Genomic DNA, 27,062 nt, shown 5'->3' on the forward strand with positions numbered 1-27,062 from the left:
TATAGAGCAGTTACACTGCTATACCTGGGTATAAACTTTAATAGGAATTCCACTATATCTTAAAAGTACTACAGTTTTGAAAATTAAAACTCTGTGGACTTTCTGATCTAGAGGTAACATTTTATATACTGTAGTGGCAATTTGTTAGGGAATGTTGGCTAAGATTTAAGAAAAATTAGGAATATTTTGGAAGATAAAATTATCTAATAGGAACTTGACAAAAATAACAAAACTTTGTCTTTACTGAAATAAAGTATTACTATAAATTGCTGTTAAACATATTTTCCCCTTGTTTTTTACAGAGAGATTTAGGGTGCCTGTTTTGCAATGCAGTTTCAAAAACATACTGTGGTTGAATTTAGGATTTGTGAGGAGAATAATTTAGGATTTATGTTCTTATGAATTGAGCTAGTTGTCAAGAATCAAAAGTTATAATTCCATTAGCATTAGCTTGCTTAATGATCTCTTCATCTCAAATGGGGTAATAGCTATTATGATTTCTCTTGGAATTATTTCCAAGCGAAATAAAAATACTAAAGTGCTATCAAAAAGCATTACTGTTAATGCAGCTATGAAATATGTTCTCTTCCTGTATTATTGAGCCTTTCTTTCCCTAATTAGTTGCTAACATTGTAGCAAATCCACTATGCAACCCCATAGGTAAACAGCCCCATCAGTTCAGTTCAGTTCAGTCGCTCAGTCGTGTCCGACTCATTGCGACCCCATGAATCACAGCACGCCAGGCCTCCCTGTCCATCACCAACTCCTGGAGTTCACTCAGACTCACGTCCATCGAGTCCGTGATGCCATCTAGCCATCTCATCCTGGGTCGTCCCCTTCTCCTCCTGCCCCCAATCCCTCCCAGCATCAGAGTCTTTTCCAGTGAGTCAGCTCTTCGCATGAGGTGGCCAAAGTATTGGAGTTTCAGCTTTTTAACATCATTCCTTCCAAAGAAATCCCAGGGTTGATCTCCTTCAGAATGGACTGGTTGGTTCTCCTTGCAGTCCAAGGGACTCTCAAGAGTCTTCTCCAACACTACAGTTCAAAAGCATCCGTTCTTTGGCGCTCAGCCTTCTTCACAGTCCAACTCTCACATCCATACATGACCACAGGAAAACCATAGCCTTGATTAGACAGCCTTAGTCGGCAAAGTAATGTCTCTGCTTTTGAATATACTATCTAGGTTGGTCATAACTTTTCTTCCAAGGAGTAAGCGTCTTTTAATTTCATGGCTGCAGTCACCATCTGCAGTGATTTTGGAGGCTAAAAAAATAAAGTCTGACACGGTTTCTACTGTTTCCCCGTCTATTTCCCATGAAGTGATGGGATCAGATGCCATGATCTTCGTTTTCTGAATGTTGAGCTTTAAGCCAATTTTTTCGCTCTCCTCTTTCACTTTCATCAAGAGGCTTTTTAGCTCCTCTTTACTTTCTACCATAAGGGTGGTATCATCTGCATATCTGAGGTTATTGATATTTCTCTCGGCAATCTTGATTCCAGCTTGTGTTTCTTCTAGTCCAACGTTTCTCGTGATGTACTCTGCATAGAAGTTAAATAAGCAGGGTGACAATATACAGCTTTGACGTACTCCTTTTCCTATTTGGAACCAGTCTGTTGTTCCATGTCTAGTTCTAACTGTTGCTTCCTGACCTGCATACAGATTTCTCAAGAGGCAGGTTAGGTGGTCTGGTATTCCCATCTCTTTTCAGAATTTTCCACAGTTGATTGTGATCCACACAGTCAAAGGCTTTGGCATAGTCAATAAAGCGGAAATAGATGTTTTTCTGGAACTCGCTTGCTTTTTCCATGATCCAGCAGATGTTGGCAATTTGATCTCTGGTTCCTCTGCCTTTTCTAAAACCAGCTTGAACATCTGGAAGTTCACAGTTCACGTATTGCTGAAGCTTGGCTTGGAGAATTTTGAGCATTACTTTACTAGCATGTGAGATGAGTGCAACTGTGCGGTAGTTTGAGCATTCTTTGGCATTGCCTTTCTTTGGAATTGGAATGAAAACTGACCTTTTCCAGTCTTGGGGCCACTGCTGAGTTTTCCAAATTTGCTGGCATATTGAGTGCAGCACTTTCACAGCATCATCTTTCAGGATTTGAAACAGTTCAACTAGCTTTGTTCGTAATGATGCTTTCTAAGGCCCACTTGACTTCACATTCGAATATGAAAACAGATAAAATTAATTATCCTAGATCCTGAATGCAACTTATTCCCACAGCATTTCAGCTTGATGTTCTTTCAGTTGCGTTACACTCAAAGTTTTCATATTAAGAAGGTGTTACCACAGTAGTGGGCATTACTTCGCAAAGATTATAGGGGTTGAACAAGCTGTTGCAACTAACTATTCTGATTAAAATATGTCTGTTAGAGTCAGGTGTACAGAAAGGTAGGGAAGCAGAAGCAAGCAAGTGACTTAATGTATAGTGATGTTAAATTGGCATTTGTTTGAGTACTTCAGAAGTAATCAAAGAAAGTAACATTCAGACTTGTCATTTGAGCTACTGAAATATGAAAAGCAGCCATAAAATAAGGGCGCATAGGTGATAGGGTCATACCATTATTTGAGGTTTTTACTCTACCTTCCAATACATAGTTTGTTCTAAATATATGGTTGACCTGGCCTTTTTTTTCCCCCTTATTTATGAGTTTGTATTTTCAGATGTCATTAATATTGGATTGCTTTTGTAATAATAAACTCTTCCTGTATAGGTATGAAATCACCAGAAGAACAGCTGGTGTGTCTGCCACCACAGGAGGCCTTTCCTAATGACCCCCGGGTAATAAGTAGACAGAGAGGCTCTGATTACCAGTTTCCATCCTCTCCATTTACAGACACACTGAAGGGCACCACTGAGGAGGACGTGTTGACAGGTCAGGTGCTGACAGTGGAGGAGCAGTGTGTGCCAGCCCCAGAGCCACCCGCAGCGAGCGAGACCACAGAGAGGACAGTGCTAGGAGAGTATAATCTCTTTTCTAGGAAGATAGAAGAGATTCTGAAGCAAAAGAATGTTTCATATGTCAGTAGAATTTCCACACCTGTATTTTCAACGCAAGAGAAGATGAAACGGCTTTCCGAGTTCATATATTCTAAGACTTCCAAAGCTGGTGTGCAGGAGTTTGTAGATGGCTTGCATGAGAAACTAAATACTATTATTATCAAAGCATCAGCCAAGAGTGGGAATTTGCCACCAGTCAATCTTAATGAGTCTTGTCCTAAGATAGCACTGAGTCCTCTGGGAAGGCATGTCACTCCAGTTTCCTCAAGCGACTTCAACAGTAAACACCGTCTTGAACTCCTTGGTAGTGACCCTTTGAAAGATGCCAGCTCTCAGGAGCAGCATTCCTCAGCTTTGGGTTTAGCTGAAGTAGCGGTGAACCAGCCACATCAAGCCACAGAGCCAATGGTGACTTCTGATCATACTGTACCTGGTGATATTGCCCGGGAACCAGTAGAAAAAGAAACAGCAAAATCACCCAATGATGTAAACATTTCTGCCCAGCCAGCTCTTTCAAATTTTATAAGCCAGTTAGAACCTGAAGTTTTTAACAGTTTGGTTAAAATCATGAAAGATGTCCAGAAAAATACTGTGAAATTTTATATTCATGAAGAAGAAGAGAGTGTTCTCTGTAAAGAAATAAAGGTAACTAAATGAGAAGGTAATCATAATGCTATCTAAACTTGTGTTGTTGAGTCTGACCTCTATAAAATGGATTTTTTGTTTTTTAAATGCTGACCATATTATTTTTTATAATTTAATGCAGAGTGGAGTAAAAGACTAGTAAGTTCAACTACATTCAGAACCTATGATCTAAACATCTTAGAATTTTGAATCTTATTTTGCATAGTATCACTTTAAAGACCAACTGCATACAATTGTCATACCTTTACATTATTGATTCAAAGATTTTAAATGTTTCTTGGGTGTTTTAACAAAGTAGAGGGAGAGGTGCAGAGAAATGAAGTTGTCACTGTTTACCTTATGGGGTTTTATCAGTCATATAGAAAACAGAACCGTCTTGGATGACCTAATGTTGGTATCTTTCTGTGTTTATTGATGTCCTGGTCATGCCAGGGTTCCCTATAGCCCTTACTGATCAAAAAACATGTTTCTGAAAAACTTACCCAATCATGAAAGATTCTTTATTGCAGGGAATTGTTTTTGTACTCAAGCTATGGAGTGGACTAGCATTTCAGGCAGTTGATTTTTTAAAAAAATACACACATAGAGACATATAATTCATAACACATGGGACAATTATATTAGTGGTTAACGAGTAATTAGTAATAGTAGTTAGCCAGTTAGTATTCACTGGTGGCTCAGATGGTAAAGCGTCTGCCTGCAAGGCGGGAGACCCGGGTTCGATCCCTTGGTTGGGAAGATCTCCTGGAGAAGGAAATGGCAACCCACTCCAGTATTCTTGCCTGGAGAATCCCATGGACGGAGGAGCATGTGGTGGGCTATAGTCCATGGGGTTGCAAGAGTTGAACATGGCTGAGTGACTTCCCTTTCACTCACTTTAAACTGTATAGCATTTTAATTCCTTAAGGGAATGCCTTGTTTGTGTTGTTTTTGTGAAAGTTGCTCAGTCGTGTCCAATTCTTTGCAACTGCATGGACTGTATAGTCCATGGAATTGTCCAGGCCAGAACACTGGAATGGGTAGTCTTTCCCTTCTTCAGGGAATCTTCCCAACCCAGGGATCAAACTCAGGTCTCCCACATTGCAGGTGGATTCTTTACCAGCTGAACCACAAGGGAAGGAAGCCCTAGTTTTCCTTAGTAAGGGAATGCCTTAGTTTTAAAAATATGCCTGCTCTTTTATGCAATTTACTTACCATGATGAGCTTCTGCTTTTTTAGTTAGAGGAAGGAGAAGGGACTGTAAGTGACCTACAGCCCAGCGTGCCTCAGAAACTCCATGCTTTGACATGCCCCAAGCCTTTGTCAGTTTGAGGATCTCTGATGTTGGCATACTTGACCTGATGTGCTCAGGGGAAGGTGAAGAGCATGGAAGTGGAGGCAGCCAAGTCCTCAGCATGTTGCCTTTACTCATTCCATGTAGTTCCTTGGGAGGATGAAACCAGATTTTTCAGGAATTTCTTGGTTGTGTTTTTGCCCTGTATGTTTAAGCATTGAGCTTCTCAACACTTTTTCACCCCCAGCAGCATGTTTCCACGTCTCTGTGGGCATCACTGCACATTGGCATGGAGCTCAATGAGAGTGGGTTGGGCACAGTTCCCAGTGTGCTCAGCGTAAATCCATCTCCCAGTGTATTTTAAAGATTGTAAAACACTTAGAGTAAATGTGTTTACTTATGAATGGTGGTTTTAATCTATTATGGCTTAGAGTAAATCATATTTCTGTTATTTATGTAGAGGAGAAAAAGGATGTGTATTTTTAAAATAAAAGGAAATTAGATTAGATTTTAACTCTTTTAATTAATACCCATTAGAAATTTTGCAAAATGTTAGAGTATAGGACTTCATGAATAAAATTTTAAACTTCCTGAATATTTCTGGAATCAAAATGATTCGTTGCTTTATGAGTTATACTCTTATATAAAACAAACTTGCATCTAAAGCTTCTTAGTGTAAAGAGACCAAAAATTACAAGCAGCTCTATTAGACACTAATTTCCTTTTTCATAACTTGATGGTAAGCTGCTCGGGGCTCTCTCCAGAGGCTTTAGAGGCTAGAGTAAAATGAAACAACATAGAAGATGCTTCAGGGCTACACAGAAACAACTTCTTTGGGTATGACCCTTATAGACAGCTCTTAAACACTGCTGGGGGCAAGGTTGGTTTAGATTTATGGTTACCTAACCAGCCTTGCCAACCATGAGAAAATGAATCTGCTCCTGCGTCTGGAATGAGGAATGTGACCTTCAGAATCCTGCCTTTTGCTTCAGGGTTCAGGATTCCCCCAGCAAGCAGAGAACGCTGACAGGACTGGTTATCTTGTGTCCTTTGAAAGGTAGCACTGTGTCACCAGCATGGCAGGAGGCATTATTGGGAGAGTCTGTTTTGTTTGAAGGTGTAGACTTGACAGGCAGGGCTAATTAATGTGTAAGTACCACTGTACATATTGAAGCTCTGTATGAATGATCTTGGGGTGGTTGTGAATTAAATGAGCTTCAGCAGTTGGAAAAGTGCTTTGTAACTTTGAAAGAATATACTGGTAACTGCTGCAGATAATCAAAGGCCTGCTTTAAAAGGAAGAGAAAATGGAAGTGAGTGAGTGGTTGCCCAGAAAAAGTCTGAAGTTAAAAACCTGGGCTAATCCATTCTTTCCGTTCTGTTACCCCAGCTGGCATTTACTTGGCTTTGACTGCATAGGATTTGTAATGCTGTGATTGTGACCATGAAAGCTCTGAGCTTCAGAGTCTTCTCTAAGAGTAGCCTTGATCTCTGAGGGCCCTCGTGTAAAGGTCATCATTAATTATAGTCCAGTAGTAGTTAAATATAACCAGTTTATCTTGCATTTCTGGTGTAAAATGGATGTTTGCAAGAAAACTTTCAAATGTTGATTTAGTTTGTTTTTTCTTTTCAACAGGAGTATCTTATCAAATTAGGCAATACAGAGTGTCACCCAGAACAGTTTCTGGAAAGAAGATCAAAATTAGATAAACTATTGATTATTATTCAAAATGAAGACATTGCAGGTTTCATTCACAAGGTAGACTATTACACTGAATTCCTTACTTTGGTTGTAAAAAATGTCTACTATCTTTGAGACTGAAGCTGTTTGTTTTATAAATATTGTTAAGTTTTAAAGGAGATAAATCTTGGAGCTTAGGACATCGAGGACCTGCACTATGCTCTGTGAATTGACTTGTGGGATTCCTATTTGTACCTCTGCAAAATTTTAAATTGTAGCCTATCACATATCTTCTCTATTGCTTAGTCAAGAGTAAGAACATTGACTCCTTGAATGCCACTGGGTCTGCTGACTGTTGTTACCACCTTCATTCATATGTCCTTGGAAAACCTGTTTCTACCCCCTCTTTGCCAAACCAGTCCCCGTGTCCCTTGGGTTTGGGGGTGCCCCATCTAGCCTTCGGAGAAGGCAATGGCACCCCACTCCAGTACTCTTGCCTGGAAAATCCCATGGACGGAGGAGCCTGGAAGGCTGCAGTCCATGGGGTCGCTAAGAGTCAGACATGACTGAGCGACTTTATTTTCACTTTTCATTTTCATGCATTGGAGAAGGAAATGGCAACCCACTCCAGTGTTCCTTCCTGGAGAGTCCCAGGGATGAGGGAGCCTGGTGGGCTGCCGTCTATGGGGTCGTACAGAGTCAAACACGACTGAAGCGACTTAGCAGCAGCAGCAGCATCTAGCCTTATGAGCCTGTGTCAAGCACCACTGCTCTCTGAAGTCTTTTGTGACTGTTCCAGGCTCTTTCCTCATCTGAATTCTCAGTACTCACAGAGCAAGACAAGTTAGCATTCATCATTCTGAATGATGAATTTCCAGGTCTGTTGTAAGTGCCTCTTCCTTAGAGTGTTCTGTCAACATAGATGCCCAGTACATGTTAGTTTGTATATTTGGAAAAAATGTAAATATTTTTGCATTTGACTTTTCAGAGGCAACACACTAACTAGTACAGGTGAGCCACAGTATGTTTCTGGTACATTTCACACTTTAGTCTTTCCTTATTTCTATTTTTATTTTCGTATTTAAATAGGTACCTTGTTTGGTGATGTTAAAGAAGCTCCCTTGTGTTAGTTTTGCTGGTGTTGATAGTCTGGATGATGTTAAAAATCATACATACAATGAATTATTTGTATCTGGAGGTTTTATTGTTTCTGATGAATCCATTCTAAATCCAGAAGTAATCACAATTGGTAAGATTTATTCTTTTAAGCATGTAACTTGTGTCTTCTCTAGGTTTTTCTCATAAGTGACTCACTTGTACTTTTTCATGTATTGTCCATTCTGCCAGTCACAGGTAATTTCCATCATTTTTTGGAATGTTTATTACTACAGATTTTTTTGCCATTTTTCTACTCTATGAATAACTTCTCTAAATCTGGCATAAAGCAAGGCTCTCTGCACCTACTTCACCTAGATTACTTTTGGTGTTTGTTAAACTTGTTTTTTGTGTGTAGATTTTATTTTACTGGATCTCAGATCGCTAGATCTGTCTCCCTTTGAGGGGGGAGAAAGAGAAAATACTACATAGGAAAGTAGGTGTTCCTACGTAATATCAGCAAACATGTCTTCCATAATTCAGTTGTGGAGTGACTTATTTATTGAATTTAAAATAAACTTCATTATCTCTAACAGAGAACCTTAAAAATTTTTTGACATTCCTCGAAGAACTTAGTACTCCAGAAGGAAAATGGCAATGGAAAGTCCACTGTAAATTTCAGAAAAAACTAAAGGAACTGGGCAGGTAAGGTTTGAAAAATAACTATTGGTTGTTGATTTTAACATTTTGTTCACAGAATTTTGTTCTATGTTTATAGATGATAGATGCTGCTTGGTTGTCATAGGTATCTTTTGCCAGCCAAATGGTATTCTTGTTTATGTAGAGGTTTGCCAAAGTTTATATGACCTTTGCCATTTGGGCTTAGAATTGTAAAATGAGATAATCAGCATTTTTTTTTTAATGGAACTGTATATATGCCAAGGAACTGTATATATGCTAGATCAGGTCCTATCCCAGTTACTCTAACACTACACGAGACAAGGATTAATTTTGACATAAGGGGTTCTATGATTAGTTCACTAATTTGTGTAAATAAGTGATGTCTAACATGTCCAGAAGTCACTTCTCAAAGTATGATTCTTGGAATAGTAACTAGTCCCTTGAGAGGCTCTGCAAATGATTGTTGTAATCAGATGACTGCTAGAGTCCATATAATGTCCTTATTTACACAGTTAAGGGTCTGAGAAACTGTAGTTAAGGATACTATGTTACATTCTGTCAGTATTTCCAAAACATAGGCCACAAAACTTTTTTTCTTCTTGTACCTGTTGAAATTCCATGGCACACAATCAGGGAAATTCAGGCCTAAATAATTTTAAATTAATTTTCATTGAATTTGATTTTTTAAAAAGGTCAAATCATGTGAAGTGTAGGCATTGGGCAAGTCTTTTATAACAGATACCAACACTGAGGCCCAAAGGTATAACCTGTTCAAGTTAGCACCCTCATCTTCCTGACAACAGCCAATAATTTCTACCATAGGTTGCCTTATGTCTGGAGGTAGAGATAGCTTAGAGCCATGTTCTGTTTGAAGGAAAGATTTATATCTTTCTGTCCTTTTATGCCTTTCATTGCATTTCTAAATTAGTGAAGCTGAAGAGAAGTGAAATTTATTTAATAAGTTGAGATCTTTGTCTGAACTGAGTAACTGGTCCTCAGGCTTTGGACCCAGAGAAAGCCCTTAACCATGGGATTGCACAGTTTCTACTCCCTCAACTCAGAAGCACCCATACGTCAGGCAGTGAGCCAAGCAGTGTGGTTGTGATCAGTTGCCTCTGTTGAGAAATTATGCTGTCAATTTCAAGTGAAAACATCCATACTAAATTTTAGAGATGCAGATCCAGATACTGAACTACTTAATTTCACAGATTGAATGCTAAAGCTCTAAGTCTGTTGACGCTACTGAATGTCTATCAGAAGAAACATCTGGTTGAAATTTTGTCATATCACAGTTGTGATTCACAAACTCGAAATGCCCCAGAATTGGACTGCCTTATCAGACTTCAGGCTCAGAACATACAGCACCGGCACATAGTCTTTTTAACAGGTAAAGCACGTGCTCTTAAGTTTTCTACTATGAATTCAGGAATGTGGATGAAAGGAGTTTGTGGCACTGTGTGGGGTGTTTATGAAAATGTGGAGGAAAGGGTTTTTGAGGGCTGCGGGCAGGCGTTATAATTTTATATTTTCAAGTGTTTTATATTCAACATTTTTCCCCCCATATTAGAAAAGAGTATCAAGATGATTTCCAGTTATACTGATAATGGAATAGTGGTTGCAACTGCTGAAGACTTCATGCAAAACTTTAAAACCCTTGTGGGCTATCACAACTCAATCACAGAGGAAAACCTTCCATTGCTTGGTGCTAATGAGAATCTTGAGTCCCAGTCAGGTAACTTTTCAGTAGTTTTCATTTTCTTTAAGATAGACAGAAAAAGAATGGTTTTGCTTTGATTTCATATAATGAAAACTTATTTTGAAACTGCTCACGTCAGTGTAAACAGCTTCAGTGGAAGTGTTTCAAGGCATTTATCATTCTTTTACTTAAAATATACAAAATCTCATTTATTATACTGTAGTCTGTTGTAAGCTGTTAATGGTAGACTGCATACTAATATAGAGTAAGCATTTTCTTTGGAGGTAATGTAAGTATTACTGGCTTCTGTTGTGATTTAAAGCAGTTTAATGATAAAGTAGTAGTAATATCTATAGCTTTAGTCTTTTGTGAGATGGCCTCTGCTTTGGTTCCAGGTTTTATGTAAAATGAAAGATGTACGTTTTGTTTTCGAGGAAAAGCAGAGATGATCGAACATTTGATAGAGCTAACCAATTTAGTAGTAATCCAGTGAAGCTAGATGTCAGAATTTTTATTTTATATTTGTCTTGTCAAATACTGAATTACCGTATAACTTTAGATGCTGTTTTGACATTAACCCCTTTGGAGCTGGGAGTTGGGATTTCCCAACATTAAACGTGAACACATTTCGCAGAAGCTTTTAGCATCGGATTATCTGGACATTCACACCTAGTGTGAGTGTTGTGACTAAGTGAACTTGTGGCAGAAGACCAAGCTTTAAGGGATTGTGGACTTGCAGACCCTGACGCATTATATTGTGTGAGTAGTGTATAATTTTAAAACTTAAACAAATTGTGTATTTCAATAGAGGAGGACTTTTTGTTTTTTAAATGTAGCTCTTATAGAAAACGATGAAAAGGATGAAGAGGATATGTCTCTGGATTCAGGGGATGAAATCTCACAAATAGAAGTATGCAGCAATTTTCATTCAGAAATATTGGAGAAAGAGACCAAAGGATCACGTGGAACAGATCAAAAAAAGAATATTCAAATTGAGTTGCAATCGTCTCTTGACTTGCAAAAAAGTTTATTAGAAGATGAGACTTATCAAATTGATTCTGCAGAGAGAGCTTCTATTGATAGAGTATGCTCTGAAGGAGAGAACAGTAATTCAGTTGAACAAGATTCATATAGCAACTTTCAGGTTTATCACAGTCGATTAAATATGTCCCATCAGTTTAGTCATTTTAATGTTCTCACTCATCAGACATTTTTGGGCACACCATATGCCCTTTCATCAAGTCAGACTCAAGAAAGTGAAAATGACTTTTTATCTGCTTATACTCAAAGCTTGGATAGAGAGAACTCTCCATCTCCGTTAAGTTGGTGGAAAAGTGATTCTTGCAGGCCGTTTTCAAAAGAGAAATAATTATAGTAATTTTTAAAAACAGGTTGTTACGGACTTTTTCTGTTTCTTAAAAGTGAATTAACAATTTATATTTCTTTCTCTAAACAAAAGGTTTCCTTTCTCATGGTTTTTTTTGCCCCTTATTTAAATCATGATGGCCTGTAACAGTTGAAGCCTCTGAAAATCGAAATAAATATATATATTTTTAACATATATTGTACTTGAATTATCTCATGTTGGCACTTCTAAGTTTTACACTTTATATGTCATCTGTACTTTGGCTTCAAATTGAAGCTTGTTTTATATATAAAACTAGGATATTTGCAAAAGGATAGTGCACAGTAGTGGCTTTACTTTTCTTCCTCTAATGTCAGATTATCCCAAATACTTTTGCTGAAATGATGTATCAACTATTGTATTTATTTAAGCTTTTGTATAGTGTTTTTACACAGGTATAAGCCAGTGATGTTAATAAATATTTACAGGATTTTGGCTCAATACCTCAGGATTTATTGAACAAAGCAATTTCATTTAGGTTATAAAACTATGTACTTAGGACTTAATACCAGGCAGCATTATTTTTTATCTTTAGACTTAACCATGTAATTGTGCCTGTTACTAAAATTTTGGTCAAGCTTTTATTTTTTTCAGTGCTTGTGTGGTCCTTAGACTTAACCAAATTCAGTTTCATATTTCAAAAGATAGGTTTCTGTTATTACAGGCAGTTTATTAACAGTTTGAAACCAACTTTCCTACAGGTTTTTAAATTGTTAGAAAAAAATGTATGTATATTTTTCAGGTGGTAAGTAAGCACTTAAGTGCTGTACCAAAGTACATGGTGGAGATAAGAATTTTGAATCCACATGTATTAGTTAAAAAAATGCTTCATTACTAATACAAACTTGTAGATGTTTTTAAAAACTATAGTTTCTACAATAAAAGTCATCAAAGGACTTAAAAAAACTTCCTCATAAGCCGAAGCTGAATCTGGGCTATTTTAGTAATGTTGTGACATCAGACCTTCCTTTGGCTACTAAAAGAACTTTCGGTCCTACTCTTCAAAAACTCTTTTTATAGAATATAATAGATAAGTGGTGTTTCAATTAGTAAGCCTACATGTAGAGTGTGGAAGAACATTATCTGTAAACTCCAGGCTGTGTTAAGGTAAGTAGATAAATACCCACATTGTGACAGAGCAGGTAACTTTTTCTTAACTGAGCTTTTATGAAACTGTTTTATTATTTTAAATACATAATATACATACACAGCATTTTTCTACATTATGTACAAGTTTTAAATAAGCATTTAAAAAATAAATTTAGGCTACCTGTAAAAAGTTAAGCAACAACCACATTTTATAATTTGGAACACAAATGAAGGATTTAATTTTCTACATTCAAAACGAAGAACTAAAATTCTCTTCTTGATTTGCAGCTAAAGGCATGAGATTAGTTTCCAACTCCCTTTGCTTCTGGAGAAGGCCCTGAAATCACATTGATTTGTTAGTAAGGTGTGCAAATTAACCCTATTCTATTTACTTTGAAAACATGTTTTCAATTTTTATACCAGACTTTCTCACTCGGATACTGTACTTACTATATATATAGATAGAACTATTATAGATTTGTAACACTGTCTTCATATTTTTAGCATAAAACCAATAGAGATGGCCTTCCTTAAAGAGGCGCCACCCCTTACCTTTTCCTCAAATGTCTTAAAAAGATCATGAGTCTCCCTTAACATCCAGTGTATATGCTGACTGCATTAACCTTAGTGGCTAACACAAGGCCCTGCTGAAATAAGACATGGTCACTATATAGGTGAAGGTGTATGTATATTACATTCTTTCTCTTAACCTCACAACTATTTGTCTCCTCTAGAGTATGCTTGTCATTTTAAAAGGTAATGTAAGTAAAATCTGTCTGAATTACCGAGCTTGAGTTACAAAACTCAATCCAGGTGTAACCAATGCTAATGTGTAAAAAAAGCTAAAGGATTCTTGATAATCCTGTATTAGTGGGGTGATTGTCTAGCTTTATAGAAAAAAAAAATGTTAACAAACACTTGAATCAACAACTTAAAATAGATGAGGCATTTGTAAATGACTGGACATGGAAAAGGTACTCCTAAAACTACAGTTTATTTGGGGGAAAGCATACTGTGAATCAGAACTAACTGCAGATGCAGTTTTGTATGTCATTTTTTAAAGCACAGCAACAGGTGTTTCTTCAAGGCTACCTGATAGAGAAAAGTTATACAGACTTAAATATTGGATTTTTTAGCTGAGAAAGGTAATGAGTCACAGTTGGTCTGGGAGAAAAAGTCTGGTAAGACAATACATGTAATTTCACACTGAGTATATAGTGCTCTTTGGGTCTTATGTCAATGCTCTGTTCTAAACACAGCCAATACATTCATTTTTTAAAACTGTGAACTGCATTACTAAGAATTAAACCACAACTGTACTTATTTTCTGCCTTTGGTTTTCGGGCCTTATTGATCATGCTTTGCCATTTCAAATGTATGCATTTTCATTCAATAAAATTGTTTTAATACTCACGTCTCATGATTTCATGCTGGAAAGAAATACTCTTAGAGATGACAGTGTGAATCAAATAGAAGAAAAGAGATGACCTAAATCATGTAATCCATCAGTTAGGCTTCAGTAACTGCTTAGCCATTCTATCAGAGTCCTCCACCAGAATATGGTCACACCTACACTTTTGAAAGGCTCGTACCTGTCTCAGATCTGATAGTCCCTTAAGGATTGCTTGTTGTCGATCCCTGTTTTTCACCAAGTTAGGATTAAGAAGTGGGTCCCTGAGATGGTCAGAGGCAAACAGCTCTTGTTCTTGGTCTGAGGTGAGACAGGATGTAAATGACAAAAATCAAATACATTTCTGATACTATGAAATAGCCCTATGCTATAATTTTCTAGGGATTCATTAATTTATATCCTAGGAAAGCACCAATTTAAGTAATACATATTCAATATAAAATTTTATAGTTGACTCTGAAAGAGTGAAATCCTCCCCCTCCTGGGGTAGAACAGTGTTACTCGAATACTAATTTGGGTTTTGAATTTGGGGTGGGGATGCATTTACCTACCATGTGCATTTTTGTAGTGAGGATCCTGGGTTACAGGCCTAGACAGTGGTGCATCTGGATCCAGGTAATAGACCTCGTTGGTTCGGACATACGGAATAAAATGAAATGGATCAGAAATCCCAGGTGATAATTCTGTTTGACTATGTCCTGAGATCAGATTCTCTCTTTCATAATTACTATTTTTTAGTGTCTGAGTTTGTTGCGTTCTGCTTTTCACTGCCGGAATTGGTGGCGACTGAGACCTGTATTTTCCCAAAAGCACAATAAAGGACTTAAGCATTAATCAATCAACTATTGTGTCTTTTATTTTAGATTAAGCATTTTCTATTCTTCACATTTCAGTTTATTCTAAAGTACTTATACGCGATTAATATGTGCGTTATTACTACTTGCTGAGGATATACAGACACTCTCTAGAACAGGGAGGAAAAAATTTACTGGCTTCTGAGGATCAATCAATGCTACCTGATTTGAGCCTAATGTTCATAATACAACTTATGCCACCTGAAGTAAACCTGCTGTTAGAGCCACATTCAGAGACAACTCTAAACCAGATGGTTCATAATCAAAAGCAAACAATTCTAAATTTGCCATTGGTTATTTTCTCATTGCTAACCAGTCATTTCCCTCTCTCAATCCAAGGAGAATGTCTATTCCACTGTTGACATCTGGAAAATCAACACTGTTAAATCTGGAACTAATAGAAAATGTCACATTTCTGCTTAGGCTGACCTTTATATCACATAGAAAGCACTAAGTAGCAATGAAAACCATAACATACCTTTCCTTGCTAAAACAATTAGTTCTCAGAGGTTCTTCTTCCTATATGATGGATACACAAATGTAGAAAGGAGTAAATAACAGTATTTCCATATATCCCCACAAATAATTGTAGTGGTTTACTTGTTATAATGTTTCTCAAACAATGATTTGAGCAACAGATCCTAGGTAACAGGCTAGGTATTTCTCCAGTCAGAGAAACCAAACCAGTCATTCCTGACCCTGCCCATTATTTGGATATTTGGATTATATTTCTCTCAAAGAGTGTTGGTTCGAATATTCATTGTCACTGGTGGTTTTAGTCTTTAAGTTGTGTCCGGTTCTTTTGCAACCTCCTGGACTTCGCCTGCCAGGCTCCTCTGTCCATGGGATTTCCCAGGCAAAAATATTGGAGTGGGTTGCCACTTCCTTCTCCAGGGGATCTTCCCACTCCAGGGATTGAACCCAGGTCTCCTGCATTGGCAGGTGGATTCTTTACCACTGAGCCACCTGGGAAGCTCTATATGTACAGACTATAAACAAGAGTTTTGAATGGGTATTTGAATAAAGAATACTACTAATCTATACAGGGTTTAAGTGTACATTTTCTCTGTAAAGGACAGATAGTAAACTCAGCTTTGTTAGCCACATGGTGTCTGTTGCAATTACTCTGATAAAACGTGCAGCATGAAGTTAGTCACAGACACAAGAATGAGCATGGATGTGTCCCTAAAATACTGCATGTGCAGTAGCAGGCAGCAGCACTAAATTTGCAGCCTGCTTCTGCACATTCAGTATTTTGCCCTTGGGCCATAGTTTGCTGACCCCTGGTGTAAAATAAACTAAAGCAAATTTCTCCTTGTCAAAACATGCATGTGAGAAACTGTAGTCTCATTCTAAAAACTTCGACGCATTTAAAGAAATAATTTTTAGAACAGCTTTACCTTTCTGACTAGCTGCCGCCTGAAACTTGGCTCAGTTTCTTGAGATGAATCAAGAACTTCTGGTGAAGTGCCTCTATTTTGAGAGATTTGTCCAGGATTACTTCTTTCAATCAAATGAAGCAGTTCCATCTGCCTTCTTACCTTTTTTTCTTCTCTCAGCTTTTGAAGTTGTTTAGGGTACTTTTCTGACGCTGGAATATACCTTCTGAGCGGCTTATTTATGTTCCAGTCAGGTCTTTTAGGACATTTCTTCATATGTTTTGTTTGCTTCTCCGTTCTTGTGGTCTGATTACACTGGTCATTATACCAGCTGTTTTCTTTTTCTAAGTTGGCTCCTTTAATCGGACTTACTAGTTCTTGATTGTTATTCTTAGTGTTAAACTGTTCATTAAATTCTGCAGCAATCTCAGGGGATGAACAATTTATAATTTCCCTCTCTGATACTGATCCACAGCGTGATTCTGTATTGGTAAATATTCCTATACTTAAGTCATCTAAAAAAAAGTTTCAAGTGATTAATTTTTCTTAAAATTGTGGTAAAATATACATAATGCAAAACTTACTCATCTTAACCATTTTTTCAAAGGTATTAAAATTGCCCTCAAAAACTTTGTTTTGAAAATAAATTCTAAAGTTGTTGTAAACCAGGGAGTTCAGCTCAGTGTTCCGTATTGACCTAGAGGGGTGGGATGGGGGAGGTGGGAAGGAGGCTCAAGAGGGAGGAGATACATACATACATATGGCCCGTTCACCTTGTACAGCAGAGACTAATGCAACATTGTAAAGCAATTATATTGCAATAAAGAAAAACCTCTATACCCACTAAACAGCTCCTTTCCTCTTCCTGCTACCTGGTGGCAACCACCATCCTACCTTCTATGAATCTGACCACTATAAACACAAGTAGAATCTAAGGTATCTGTCTTTTTGTGACTTACTTCAGTTACCATAATGTCCTCAAGGCTCATCCAAGCTGTAGCATATGTCAGAATTTCCTCCCTTTTTTAAGTGTGAGTGATACACCATTTGTGTGTCTGTAAACACATAGCCCATTACATTCCATTTTTCATTCATTCATCTGTCAGGGGACACCTGTGTTGCCTCTTTGTTTGGCTATTCAAGACCTCACTTTTTGTAGCTGTTTTGGGTATACACCCATAAGTGGACCTGCTGGACCATACAGTAATTGTATTTTAACTTTTCTGAGGCAGTGTCACAGTTTGCCATAGCAGCTGAACCATTTTACATTCCCACCAGTAAGGCACAAGTGTTCTAATTTCCCTAAATCTTTCATTAAACCCTTTTTAAGTGCACAATTCAGGGTACCAAGCACACCCATGAGGCCACACAATTCCAGAACCAATCAACACCTCCTGCAGAAACCCTGCACCCACTTTGCAGTAACTCCCCATTCCACCTCCTTCCCAAACCCCAGCAACCTCACTCTACTATCCATACGTGAATTTGTTCATCTAACCCTAGATTCCTTATACCAGTGAAACTATTAACATACAATATTTGTGCCTCCCTGCACAACTGCCCCCTCCCCTCAACTCCAGCTTATTTCATTCAGCATAAGGCCTTCAAGGGTCATTCAACCTGTAGCACATATCAAAATCTCAGATGATTCATTCTTAGCATCACATAATAGAGATCACTTTTTAAACCAAACTTCTAAACAGGACTGTCTGGTTTTCACTTAGAAATGCAAGATCATAATTTTTAGGGAAATGTTGACTGCTACTGATAGTGCATTTCATGTATTTTTTTAATGTTTCATGTACCATCATGCTATGCCAGCAGACTATCCCTGAATTGCATATAACCTTTCACTTTTTTCCATTTTGAAAACAAGAAAAGTTCACCATTGAAAAAAAAAGACGTGAAATTTCCTTACAACTTATATGATGTTCATGGTTATATATATACGCTCTACTGTCACAACAGCTGGTAGCCTCAAACTTACAAGGGCTATTTTTCCACATATGATTGAAATTTTAAATTCACAAGTAGTTAAGCAAAAGAGGTCTGGATTGCCCATTAAAAAAAAAAAGTCCACTTATTAATCTAAATGTGCTATTCCAGGCTAGAGGTGCCCCAGGACTAATTCCCACTGGTGAGGCTGCCCAGCCCACATCACTCTCATACTGGATATCGTTTGCCACTTTAGACCCATTTATATTCTCTCCCCTGCTCTCAGGCTGATTGGTAAGAACCTTATCAGTGGTATTCTGGATCCTTGGGCTTCTGTTTTTATTGAGTGTTCATATACAGATTTCAGGAAGGGAAAAGACAATTCAGGTTATTTATTCCACTGTCTCAGTCCCTATGAGCTAACCTCAGGCTGACTACCTTTCCCAAAGGTCACGGTTCCCCTCAAAGTTCTCTATCCAACGCTTGGCTTCTAGATTCCACTAGCACTCCGGTTGCTGCCAGCACCAGTCAGAGCGTCACTGCTGTGTTCCTGCACATCCACTCCTTTGAAAATAATCCCTTTCTAAATTAAGTCATCTTTAACTACTGATATTTGAGGACCCTGATGGATTACATTCCCTCAGAGTCACCCAGTGGTAATATACATAATTTCATGGTCTTAAAAACTTAGTTTGACTTTAGTTAATGTGTAGGATTTATAGAACTTTGTTATTACTCTGGACATAGAGAAGGGACCAAACCATATTTCACACTAACAGCTAACAATAAAAAAAATACCAAGGGCTCATGAGCAAAATGATTTCAGATAACTAAGCAGGTTGCTTTAATCCTCTTTTCTTTTTTCAAATTCCCTTCTACTTTCCTGTCATAGGATGTGGGTAATCTTGTTATACTGAAGAAAGATCTAAGATTAACTGGCAGAAAATAGTGTGACGTAGAGAACAGATTTCTGTAAGATAGTACCAGCCAACTCCTATTTCCAGAGGAATATTATCCCCTACTTAATGGCAAGCCAAGTTGTTTTTTGTCTAAGTTACCAAGACCACACATAACTGACAGCAGGGCCTACTGGTAATTAGTTTAAAAAGTGAAGGGCTCTAGTTCAAGGTGGTGACCTATGAAGATACTGAACTCACCTCCGATGGACACACTGAACCTACATATACATATGGAACAATTTCCTCCTAAAACAAAAAACCTAAAAAACTGGCTGGGTGACCCCTACATACTGGGCAAGTGAGAAAGCCCCAGCATCAAAGCAGGTGAGAGAGGCTGAGCCACAATCAAGCTATGAACCCTGTCCCTGTGCTACAACCCACAACTGGGATGGAACTCAAGAGCTTTCCTCCAAGGAGCGAAGGGTTTGAACCCATTGAGCATCCCCGCTTTTAAGATCTGCACAGCACAGATAATGCCCCAAAACATCTAACATGAAAACCAAAACTAGACTCAAAGCTACAGCAGAAGGGAAAAAGAGCTCTTCAAGGGTCACCTACTCCCAGGCCCAGTGCAGAGGCAGCCAATCACACTGATATGAAGGAAGCTCATTTAAAATTAGGTTGAAAAAAAAATTAGTTGAAGCGTTGGCCCAAGGGGTAGGCATGTAACAACACATCTATGGGCTTGCTGGAATACTCTCACAGTGGGGGTGTGGAAAGAGGCTGGTGGGCATCACCTTTTATTTAAACAACACCACCACCACCACCACCAGGCCTGTTATTTCCACCTTGCTGCCCCTGCCCTATTACACTCCCAAGCTTCAAGGGGAGTGGCAGGAGGCATCTTAGCACTCTCCCTCCGCCTTGTTCTAGCTGGTGCACGCCATCTTCACCCTCTCCCTTGACCCCAGGCCAGAGAGCCAGTATCTCCTGGCAGGGAACTTCTGCGAGCACCTGGTGCCCTGGTTTCTGCAACTGCTGCCCAGTGGCTGCCCCCCTGACAGACTGGCTCTGGAGGCCAGGGTCCCATGAAACTGTAACAATCAGAGAAGTAGCTCCTGACAGAGTATCAACCCCAAGGACACTGAACAAATAGCAGGCTAAAACAAACCACCAGTCTTTCTGAAAAAGATCCCTACTTGCTTTTCCAAAAGGTTTAGCCTGAAGGAAAGGCTTGAGTTTGGCACACATCAAAGGGCCTATGGATAAGCTCTCAGAGAATGGAGGTCATTAGATATAATCTTGGCATTTTTCCTCTGCCTTACGCCAGCAAGGCAGTGTTTCCCGAAAAGTTTATACATTACGCTTGTATGGTGTCCCAAGTTCTGCAGGTGCCACCAGGAGACACCTCTACAACACCTGGTTCTAGTGGCCAAGGGCTTCTGCTTGCAGGCCCCACAGGACTATAACCAATGGGGCTTGTGTTCCAGGCCTCATGAGACTACAACAACTGAAGAGACAATTACTGGCAGGTTACCAACCACAGGGCACTGGACAAACAAAACTGAAACTCACACTCTCATCTTCCCTGAAAAAGGTCTAGGGGCAGGCCTCAGGTCTGCACACACCCAGAGTCCTGCTGCGCTTCTCACAGCGACCCATCTCACGGTAACCTCTGCCTCGCTTCAGTCTGCTGCTATCTCCCAGGAAAGAGCTTTATACTTGTTTGGAGCCCCAGTCTGTGCTACTGACAGTATAAACATTATGGTATATACCTGAAACCAATGTTATGTCAGTTATATCTCAATTTTACATTTTAAAACAAGATAAGAAGTTACTGGAACTTATTTTTTTTTAATTACTTTAAAAAAGAAATTTCCTGGACATACAGGTGGAGGGCTGAAAGGATTCATAGTAAGCCTATGATAATGACACCCAACATGGGTATTACTTAATTACTTATGTAAAAACTTAAAAGAAGCACATGAAAAGATACTTAATGTCAGCAGTCATGATGAGAGAGCACTTTATAACCGTGAGAATTAGTACAAGTGAGGATATAAAGAAACTGGAAACTTCATACATCACTGGTGGGAATGTAAAATAATATGGCTGCTTTGGAAGACAGTTTAGTAGTTCTTCAAAACTTGAAACATACAGTTACTCTATGACTTTGCAATGCTACTCTTCTCCCCCAAGAGACTGAAAGTTTATGTCTACATAAAAATCTGTACAGTAATGCTCACAGCAGCATTATTTCTAATAGCCAAAAAGTGGAAGTAAATGTCCTCAACTGATGGAGGAATAGAAACAAAATATGGTGGTATATGCATAAAATGGAAACCTGTTCAGTGATCAAAAGAATGAAGCGCTTACTGTCATATGTTACAATACAGATGACCCTTAAAACATGCTAACTGAAAGAATCCAGACAGAAAAGATTTCAATCATACGGATTGTCCAGAACAGACAAATCTAGAGACAGAAAGTAGTCTGGTGGTCGCCCAGGAGTAGAGAGGAAGAAGGAAATGGAGAATGACTGTGGATGGGTACAGAGTTTCTTTTTGGAGTGGTAAAAATGTTCTAAAAAATAACTATGGTGATGGCTGTACAACTCTGAATATAAAAACTAAATTGTATCCTTTAAAAAACACTGAATTGTATCCTTTAAGGGGGTTAATTTAATGCTATGTAAATTATATCTTAATAAAGCTGCTATAGCGAAATTAAAAACCAAGAGATAAAACCTTCATTTTCTAACTCTTAACTTGAAAACCTTAAATTCCTTTAAATTTTAAACTTTAATTTAACTTAATTTTAATTGTGATTTTAAGTAAACTTTAGGCCAAATCACAATTTATCAACCAGTACCTGTCTGCACAGCAGTGTCCTTCCTGGGAGAGGCTGTAGAGTTGATACATGTATCCATTTTACTGCTCACTTTATCCGAGCCATGTCTTGAGTTTGCAGTGTTGTTAGTAAAGGCATTATATTCCACTTGTATTCTATCAACTGGCAAGAGAAATCAGTTATCTGATAAAATGATACAGCAGCAAGTAAATAAATATGACTTTCAGTTTAATCAAGTAGTGTAAACACTGCAATAAAAATTTAGAAGGGTTAGCCTGACGTTTCCTATAAAAAGTTATCAGCATTTTTATCCCTTACTGAACTTAGGGAGATTACTTCATGGACAACTCTGTACAAATGGGTACAAAAGTAACATTTTACCTATTGTGAGGGAAATGTTAAGAAAATATATGTGAAAAGATACTGGAAAGTTCAGTATTATTTAGTTCTACTCTTAACGCAGTTTGCCAAGTAAGCATTATAAAATTACATTAGTTCAAAGTCTGAAATTCCTTAAAAAGTATTTAGTTAGCAAGCGTTTAAAGGTATTAAAAACAGGCAATTATTCTCAATCTTAAAAAAATGCTAGAATTATAAATAAAATTCCAGTTGTGCTTACTGCCTAGATTTTGAATCAATCTAGAAGGGTCATGTCCCTTCTGAGCCAATTCTCGGATTCTCTGCTCTTGTTTCAGTCTCTGGGCCAGCTCCTGCGCTCTCTGCATCGTCTGGAACAGCTTATTCGTCTGCAGAGTCATCATTTCCTATCAATGTTGAAGCACACAAAGTTATTAAATACAATTATCAAACATGTACAGACATGACTATTCTCTCTCAGTAATAATTAATAATTTTCTAAGTTCCTACTGTATGCCGGCACTATTCAAGAAACTGAGTAGAGCAGCCAACAGAACAAAGTTCCTTCCTTTCTGGAGCTCATGTTTTAGTATCTTTTTCTACAGCTATATTAGACCACAAATACAAAAACTCTTTCACCCACTCAAGATTATACTAATAAAGTTTCCAAAGCTTCTAAAACCAATGGTCAACTCCATAATTTTATTAAGGTGAAAGAAAACTAGAGAGGCCAGAAAGTTTGAGTTTCTTCATGTTACAAAAAATCACAAACTTTTTTGCGAACCCACTAGATAATTAAGAACTAATACTCAAGATTTATGGTCATTTTTTATAATTCAAGCAAATAACATTCTTTTTTCATGTACGTAGTTATTCCACAGATGTAGTTGGCTCAGCATATTCTATGTATCCAAATCAGAACCTAAACCATTTGTACATTCATTAGCTAATTCTGAAGCAAAGGTTGCAAGCAGGAACTGGCAAGAAAAGGCATGCTCCCATGCCCTCACGCCACCTCCAAGCTCCAGGGCAAGTGCTCTACTGTCTGTTCTCTAAATCTTACGAACCTTTTGCAATCGAACGTCACTGTATAACCTGCTCTTTGTCAGGTCCACTCAAACACAGCACTTGATATCACCATACCTATGCAGTCTGTACCACTGGCTACAGAAGTTCTCCTACTCTTTTTAACAGATCTTTAATTAGCACAGAGGAATCCTCTAACATAGTAACAGAATCTATGATCAATCCCAGCCAGCCATTCTGCAAGTAAATGCTCCTGTTCACAAATGAATACAGACAGAAAGCCCAATCATTTCTCTTAACATATCTAGAAATTTATTAATAACCATTGCCTAGGAAACACTTCAAAATTAAGCATATGGAAAATTTCTGTTTTATGTTGTAATAACTCATCTTGATCTCCCCTCTCCTCAGAGAGAAAAAAATAGCATCTGTGAAAAAATCTTTTGAAAAAATACAAGCTCCAGCTTTCTTCCTACTTACAAAACCTTTACACAAAGCTTTAATGTTTCTGCATACAGCTTCACTATTTCAAAATACATGCAAATATTCTGGTTATTTTTCCTTTAAAAACAAACCCACTTAAAAAAAAAACAAACCCACTTTCGCTTTAAAACGTCACCGTTAGGGTACAGATAACCTACTTCCTTTTGTTTTTGCTTAAGTATGTCTTCTTCATACTGTCTCTGCATCTGTTCTCGTTCCCGGGCTAAGCGGCGCTCCTCCTCTTGCTCCTCCTTCTTTCTCTGCTCTTCTTCGAGCTGCTTTTTCTTGCGCTTCTCTTCTACTTGAGCAGTGATAGCTTTCTACTCATAAACAGTAACATAAATCACTGTCATAAATCTAAAAAATTCACACAGCATTCTTCTGGTGTTTCAAAATGTTCATCAATATACAGAGGGTAGTATGTACATGAGTTAAGTTAGAATGTCAAATTAAATTAGAATGTCAGGTTCTTCCCATCTCCCACCTGTCAAGTTCTACATGCCTTTTCTTTTTAATCCCAGGAGGGCTCTTAGAAGAACTCTCAGTGTTTAACATAGTGCCTAATAAAAATAGCAGATGCTCTATAAATGTCTGTTCACTTAATTGACTGTTAACTACATGAACTAAGGCTAATTCTTCACACAGTAGACATTTTAAAGAATTATTAGACATTCAAGTCCCTTTAGTATTAGACTAAAATTAGGGTAGAATTTTAATCTTAGTTTCCTTTCTTATATTATCTGCTAGATTTCTTAATCATAATTTTACCTCAATCCTTTATATATATTTCCCTTCAAAGACCTAATTCAAAGACCCTGAACAGAATTCAGAAAAACTGGAGGGGAGAAAAAAAAAAACAAAAACAACTTAATACTATTAACTTAAACAGATTCAGTATCATTTCAGATACACAACCTATACATTAGAGACCTTCTCTCTTGGAAGGCAGGTGGCTGTACCATGTGATACAACCTAGTTCTCAACATGAGCATGATTCTAATATAACGCCAGTTGGGGTAGGGATTAGATGTAATCACAGGATTGTACAAGGGTTGTGCTCTAAATTTACAGCAAAATTTTAATTTCCATTCACTTAGGTATCTAGGCCATGACTAGTAACTATTAAGGCAAAGAACAACACGTTACAATGCAATACCTGATGTTCTAACTGCTTTTGTCGCCTCCTGTCTCGTTCCTCAATCTGAGCTGGGTCCAAAAGAGCAGTCATAGAACGGAGAAAGCTGGCAAGATAGATATATTAGCTACTTAAAACCCACAAATGTGAGTTTAACAAAGTACTAACTCATTTTTGTTCGAAATACATCATTTCTACTTTTTTTTTTTTGACAGGCAAGAAGGCGATTAATACAGGACACCTGAAAGAGGTGCAAGTGGGAAGGCAAGGAGCTCTGCCGAGTCATTTCTACTATAAATAAACATAGGGAACTGAAGACAGTTAAGATATGAACAGACAACAGCCCTAAAAAAACAGCACACAGACTTTCTTAAACATCAATAAATACTGAAGAATGACCTTACTTTGTTTTCTGAATGTTTGCCACAGCTGTATCTCTAAAAGGTTTCACTGTATGTTCCTCCTCTGAAGGTTCAATCTGGCTTCCAACTGTAGGTGTACACAGACTGCTGATATCAGCCAACTCCTGAGTGTCCGGAGAGACACAGAAGTACTCTGGTTGTTTTTGCATTGACTGAGAGGATAGTCGAGACTGAGAACCAGGATAGTTCTTTAAGGAATCAAAATGCATCGCCCATCTGTCATGTTCCTCACCCTAATCACGACAAACAAGACCTGCTAAGAACTTTAATAACTCTTCTTACATTTAAAATCCCAAATGACAAATAACACAATTTCTAAAAGTCACCACACAGCAAAACAAGTGTCATGAAAATTAACAAAACTGCATTCTGTATTGATTCCATATACGTTGAGATAGCTAAGCTTAGAGAATATGAAAAACTCAAAGAATTAGGAAATGTCTAACAAGTTACAAGAAACTATGCAAAATCGTTCTTACTAAATTCATTCAAAAAAGGTTCACAAGAGCAAATGTGGAAAAATTTAAATATTCTAGTCTTGTCATGCAGTTTTAGGGTACTTTTAAGTTTATGATTAAAGATGTTTAATTTTTTTCCCTGTATACCCATGAAACTTTATAAATTACCATTGAGGATATAATTTTCTCCTCTGCTTTTTTTTGCCGGTCATCTTCTATTTGTTTGTTCAACTCTTCAATCCATTTTCTCTGCTGTTCTTGTTTCACAGCACTGAAAGGGTGCGCCAGCAGTACTGCTTCCTAAACAACAGTCACCAATACCATTAAAAGTTTACATTTCTTTTCCTAATCACTTTATCTTTTACAAATCTTTCCAAAGAATTTATATATATTTAATTTGATAATATATTTATTTGTAAGAGATGCAATAATTTTAAACAAAAAAACTCAAGTATACAAGGAGCCCTCATAGTCAACAAGAGTCTGAAATGCACTGAAGTGAAGTCACTCAGTTGTGTCCACCTCTTTGTGACCCCATAGACTACAGCCTACCAGGATCCTCCATCCATGGAATTTCCCAGGCAAGAGTACTGGAGTGGGTTGCCGTTTCCTTCTCCAGGGGATCTTCCCAATCCAGGGATTGAACTCAGGTATCCTGCATTGCAGGCAGACACTTTACCATCTGAGCCACCAGGGGGACAGTACTTGGGCGCAATCTCAAAAACAACAGAATAATCTCAGTTTGTTTCCAAGGCAAATCATTCAACATCATAGTAATCAAAGTCTATGCCTCAACCACTGATGCTGAAGAAGCTAAAGTTGACCAAATCTATGAAGATGTCTTACATCTTCTAGAAATAACCAAAAACAGATGTCCTTTTCATCATAGGGGACTGGAATGCAAAAGCAGGAAGAGATACCTGGAATAAAGGCAAGTTTGGCCTTGGAATACAAAATAAAGCACAGCAAAGGCTAATAGAGTTTTGTCAAGGAACACACTGGTCATAGCAAACATCCTTTTCCAACAACAGAAGAGACGACTCAACATGTGGACATCACCAAGTGGTCAACATTAAAATCAGAATGATTATGTTCTTTGCAGTTGAAGAGAGCAGCTTTATATAGACAGCAAAAACAAGACCTGGAGCTGACGGGCTCATTCCATTAGCTCCTTTGCATAATTCAGGCTCAAATTGAAGAAAGTAGGGAAAATCACTATGCTATTCAGGTAAGACCTAAATCAAATCCCTTATGATTACACAGTGGAAGTGAGGAATAGATT

The 27,062-nt window shown here is 37.9% G+C and overlaps 2 protein-coding genes across 19 annotated transcripts in view; one reads left to right on the top strand and one right to left on the bottom strand.

Annotated features, from left to right (window-relative positions):
* Nucleotides 1-13,984, top strand: part of TASOR (transcription activation suppressor) — a 53,339-nt gene extending 39,355 nt beyond the window's left edge. Inside the window, exons 18-24 of one of the 4 annotated variants that reach the window (XM_069560642.1) lie at nucleotides 2,720-3,651; nucleotides 6,561-6,683; nucleotides 7,695-7,854; nucleotides 8,297-8,405; nucleotides 9,590-9,768; nucleotides 9,949-10,113; nucleotides 10,637-13,984. In XM_069560642.1, the coding sequence (XP_069416743.1) occupies nucleotides 2,720-3,651; nucleotides 6,561-6,683; nucleotides 7,695-7,854; nucleotides 8,297-8,405; nucleotides 9,590-9,768; nucleotides 9,949-10,113; nucleotides 10,637-10,692 (1,724 nt within the window). In that variant the 3' untranslated portion in view covers nucleotides 10,693-13,984. The remainder of the gene's footprint in view (nucleotides 1-2,719; nucleotides 3,652-6,560; nucleotides 6,684-7,694; nucleotides 7,855-8,296; nucleotides 8,406-9,589; nucleotides 9,769-9,948; nucleotides 10,114-10,636) is intronic. The other 3 variants (XM_069560640.1, XM_069560644.1, XM_069560641.1) reach the window with 3 other exon arrangements.
* Nucleotides 12,646-27,062, bottom strand: part of CCDC66 (coiled-coil domain containing 66) — a 51,400-nt gene continuing 36,983 nt past the window's right edge. For 14 of the 15 annotated variants that reach the window (XM_069560647.1, XM_069560649.1, XM_069560653.1 and 11 more), the window contains 11 exons: nucleotides 25,949-26,080; nucleotides 25,305-25,555; nucleotides 24,922-25,006; nucleotides 23,924-24,085; nucleotides 22,519-22,663; nucleotides 21,921-22,061; nucleotides 16,237-16,730; nucleotides 15,315-15,355; nucleotides 14,534-14,775; nucleotides 14,164-14,282; nucleotides 12,646-12,908 (listed from right to left, as the gene is read on the bottom strand). In XM_069560647.1, the coding sequence (XP_069416748.1) occupies nucleotides 12,822-12,908; nucleotides 14,164-14,282; nucleotides 14,534-14,775; nucleotides 15,315-15,355; nucleotides 16,237-16,730; nucleotides 21,921-22,061; nucleotides 22,519-22,663; nucleotides 23,924-24,085; nucleotides 24,922-25,006; nucleotides 25,305-25,555; nucleotides 25,949-26,080 (1,899 nt within the window). In that variant the 3' untranslated portion in view covers nucleotides 12,646-12,821. The remainder of the gene's footprint in view (nucleotides 12,909-14,163; nucleotides 14,283-14,533; nucleotides 14,776-15,314; nucleotides 15,356-16,236; nucleotides 16,731-21,920; nucleotides 22,062-22,518; nucleotides 22,664-23,923; nucleotides 24,086-24,921; nucleotides 25,007-25,304; nucleotides 25,556-25,948; nucleotides 26,081-27,062) is intronic. The other variant, XM_069560648.1, reaches the window with a different exon arrangement.

The sequence above is a fragment of the Ovis canadensis genome, chromosome 19 (assembly GCF_042477335.2).
Source record: "Ovis canadensis isolate MfBH-ARS-UI-01 breed Bighorn chromosome 19, ARS-UI_OviCan_v2, whole genome shotgun sequence".
Classification (NCBI taxonomy): Eukaryota; Metazoa; Chordata; class Mammalia; order Artiodactyla; family Bovidae; genus Ovis; species Ovis canadensis.